The sequence below is a fragment of the Rhinopithecus bieti genome, unplaced genomic scaffold (assembly GCF_001698545.2).
Source record: "Rhinopithecus bieti isolate Rb0 unplaced genomic scaffold, ASM169854v2 scaffold_13704, whole genome shotgun sequence".
NCBI classification, from domain to species: domain Eukaryota; kingdom Metazoa; phylum Chordata; class Mammalia; order Primates; family Cercopithecidae; genus Rhinopithecus; species Rhinopithecus bieti.
The window spans coordinates 4,669,514-4,673,271 of NW_016808231.1; the positions used below are offsets into that span (position 1 = coordinate 4,669,514).

General features: G+C 51.1%; 1 protein-coding gene across 1 annotated transcript in view; it reads left to right on the forward strand.

The window, feature by feature from the left end:
• TFAP4 (transcription factor AP-4) overlaps nt 1-1,942 on the forward strand; it is an 11,281-nt gene extending 9,339 nt beyond the window's left edge. Inside the window, exon 8 of the mRNA XM_017886193.1 lies at nt 875-1,942. Coding sequence (XP_017741682.1) covers nt 875-1,069 — 195 coding nt within the window. The 3' untranslated portion in view covers nt 1,070-1,942. The remainder of the gene's footprint in view (nt 1-874) is intronic.
• The last annotated feature ends 1,816 nt before the right edge of the window (nt 1,943-3,758 follow it).

The following is a 3,758-nucleotide window of genomic DNA, read 5'->3' on the forward strand; positions in this document are numbered from 1 at the left end:
TTATTTTTTTTTTTTTTTTTTTTTTTTTTTGAGATGGAGTTTCGCTCTTGTTGCCTAGGCTGGAGTGCAATGGTGGGATCTCAGCTCACCGCAATCTCCGCCTCCCAGGTTCACGTGATTCTCCTGCCTCAGCCTCCCTAGTAGCTAGGATTACAGGCCTGCGCCACCATGCCCGGCAAATTTTGTATTTTTAGTAGTGACGGGGTTTCTCCATGTTGGTCAGGCTGGTCTCGAACTTCTGACCTCAGGTGATCCGCCCGTCTTGGCCTCCCAAAGTGTTGGGATTACAGGCGCGAGCCCCTGCGCCTGGTTGGTACATATAATTTCTAAGCAGCACTGGGACTGTCATCTTCCTGGAATGGATTTTTCAATGTAACAGAAGGATTTGGAAAGTTTGTTCCTGGGTCAGGCGTGGTGGCTTTTGCCTGTAATCCCGGCACTTTGGGAGACTGAGGCAGGAAGATTGCCTGAGGTCAGGAGTTCAAGATCAACTTGGGCAACATAGCAAGAACCCCCCCCTTGTCTCTACCAAAAATAGAAAAGTTAGCTGGGGGTGGTGATGCGCCCCTGTGGTTCCAGCTACTAGGGAGGGAGTGGTAGGAGGATTGCTTGAGCCCGGGAGTCTGAGGCTGCGGTGAGCTATGATCGTGCCACTGCACTCTAGCCTGGGTGACATAGCGAGACCTTGTCTCCAAAAGAAAAGTAAAAGGAGTTTGTTTTTCCTGGACTGTAGTGGGCCTCCCCTGCTGCTTTGTAAGGCTTATTTCTGGGATATGTGTTTTGGGGGTGACAGTGGCTGGCTGAGGGCCCCCACCATCTCCTGGCTAGCCGTATATCCCCGGCCGAGCCTTCTCAGTGGTTCGTCCCTGTCCAGGCAATCCAGCACATCGAGGGCACCCAGGAAAAGCAGGAGTTGGAGGAGGAGCAGCGGCGAGCTGTCATCGTGAAGCCTGTGCGCAGCTGCCCGGAGGCCCCCACCTCTGACACCGCCTCTGACTCCGAGGCCTCAGACAGTGACGCCATGGACCAGAGCCGGGAGGAGCCTTCGGGGGACGGGGAGCTTCCCTGACTACCCCCCCTGCCCTCCTCTCCCTTCTGGGGGCTGGAGGGAGCCGGGGCAGCCACAGGGAGAGACGTGGGCGAACGAGTGAGAAATTTTTACAAAATTACGATGTCATTTGGGTCTCTTTTATGACCTCTTTTTCAATACTGTAAATCGACCTTTGAACGAAGCCACTCAACCCGAGATTCCAGGGCTGGGGTGTCGCAGAGCTTGTGGGAGCATTGGGACCCCAGGGCTGGGCCTCGGCCCCGGGGGCTGGGGGAAGCTGACACGGAGATGCCTGGCCTCTCTCTGCCAAAAAGCATTTTTTTTCCTTTAAATATGTTTTTTAAGAACAGGGAAAATCCAACAAAACCCCAGGTCGTTTCTTCCCTGCCCAGAGCCAGCCTGGGACTGTCAGCCTTCCATCCCTTTCCTTCCTCTTTTTGGGTTTTCTTCTTTCTCCTTTAAGCACTTAGATGGGTTGGGGTCAGACTGGGCCGGGGTGTCCTGGGGGCCTGGGGGTCTCCATTGCTTCTTGGTTGGGGTTTGCTGCTGCTGTGCCCCCCTCCCCCTTCCCCATCTCGGCACTAGAATTCGCCACTCCCCAGCCCCAGCCCCACCTCTGCCTCTGGGTCTCATCTTCCACCCCAAAATGTCTGTCTCTCTCTTTTGTTTTGTTTGTTGTTGGTTTTGTTTTGTTTTGTTTTTTTTGGTTTTGCTTTCTGTTTTGTTTTGTTTTGTTTTGTTTCTCTTTTCTTTTTTTTTTTTTTTACAATTTTGAGGTCTTCGTGTTCAAGGAGAAGCTATTATATTTTGTTAAGAAAGTGGGGAGAAAAAAACCAAGAGGCCACCGTGCCTTTGTAAAGAAACAAAATAAAGTTTGTACTTTGTTTTTTAGATTCTGAGTCTCCTGGGTGTGCGCTGGCCTGAAGACCAGGGCAGGGCTACCACGTCTAGAGTAGTGGGCTCCTTGGGCCCCCCAAAGTGGACTGGGTGTGTATGAGCACAAGCACCTCAGCTTGTGTGTGGTGTTGCGATGAGACATTGGGGTCCTCAGTTTCCCTGGGATTACCCTGGGTATTCTGTAAAGATGGAAGATGGTGTTGAGGTTGGGGAATGGCTCTTTGGTGGGAGGCGCAGAGAGAAGGAACAACCTAAGCCTTCGATTCCAAAAGCCTGGGAAAGGATGCAGGTGTTCAGGGGCCCTGCTTGATCCCTAGGCTTGGGTTAATTCCTGGGTTTTGCCATTTCCTGGGCTTCCGTAACTTCCCTGAACCTCATCCTCTCCTCCCCTAGAAGGGGAGCCCCACCACCCCGCTCCCTGTGGTGTGGTGTTTAAGTGCTAAGATCCTGGAATTGGTCTGCCAGAGGTCAGTTCCCTCTCTGACAAACCACTTCTTCTGAGCCTCAATTTCCTCTTCTGAAAATTGACGATAATAACGGCACAAGGGCATTGCATCCTATTGGGGATTGGCGTGGTCCTTTATTTTGAGACAGAGTGTCTGTAGTCCAGGCTGGAGTGCAGTGGTGTGATCTCGGCTCACTGCAACCTCCAGCTCCTGGGTTCAAGCAATCCTCTTGCCTCAGCCTCTCTAGTAGCTGGGACTACGGGCATGCACCACCACGCCCAGCTAATTTTTGTATTTTCAGTAGAAACAGGGTTTCACCATATTAGCCAGGCTGGTCTTGAACTCCTGACCTCAAGTAATTGGCCTACCTTGGCCTCCCAAAATTTTGGGATTATAGGGATGAGCCACCATGCCTGGCTATTTTTAACTTTTTATTTTGTGTGTGTGTGTGTGTGTGTGTGTGTGTGAGATGGGGTCTTGCTCTGTCACCCAAGCTGCAGTACAGTGTTTTGATCACAGTTCACTGCAACCTTGACCTCCTGGTCTCAAGTGATCCTCCTACCTAAGCCTCCCTAGTAGCTGGGACTACAGGCCTGTACCACCAAGCCCAGCTAATTTTTTTTTTTTTTTAGATGGATCTTGCTGTGTTGCCCAGGTTGGAATGCAATGGCATGATCTTGGCTCACTGGAACCTCTGCCTCATAGGTTCAAACGATTATCCTGCCTCAACCTCCCGAGTAGCTGGGACTACAAGCACCCACCATTCATGCCCAGCTAATTTTTGTATTTTTAGTGGAGACGAGGTTTCACCTTGTTGGCCAGGCTGGTCTTCAACTCCTGACCTCAGGTGATCTGCCCACCTTGGCCTCCCAAAGTCCTGGGATTACAGGTGTGAGCCAGCATGCCTGGCCTGGGCCCGGCTAACTTTTTTGTATCTTATTGTAGAGGCAGGGTTTTGCCATGTTGCCCAGGGTGGGCCATGGTCCTTTAAATCCTTCACTCTTCCACAGCCAGAGACTGATTTACACTGTGGTCCCCTGCTATGCCTCATGCTCACAGTGCTGGGCACTTGGGGACTGAGGCCAGAGCAGAAGGCAGAGTCGCAGCTCACCCCACGATGACAGTGGACATGAACTCTTAACAGAAAGGCAGGAATCTGCAGGTTTTCTTGGAATTTGACAGTGAACAATTCAATGACACAATACATTCACAGTGTTACACGTTCCAAAACATGTCCATCACTCCAAAATGACTCCATTAGGCAGTCACTCCTTCCCCCTCCTCCCAGTCTCTGGTAACCACCTGCTTTCTGGTTTTGATATTTTTTTTTTTTTTTTTTTTTTGATGCGGAGTCTCGCTCTGTC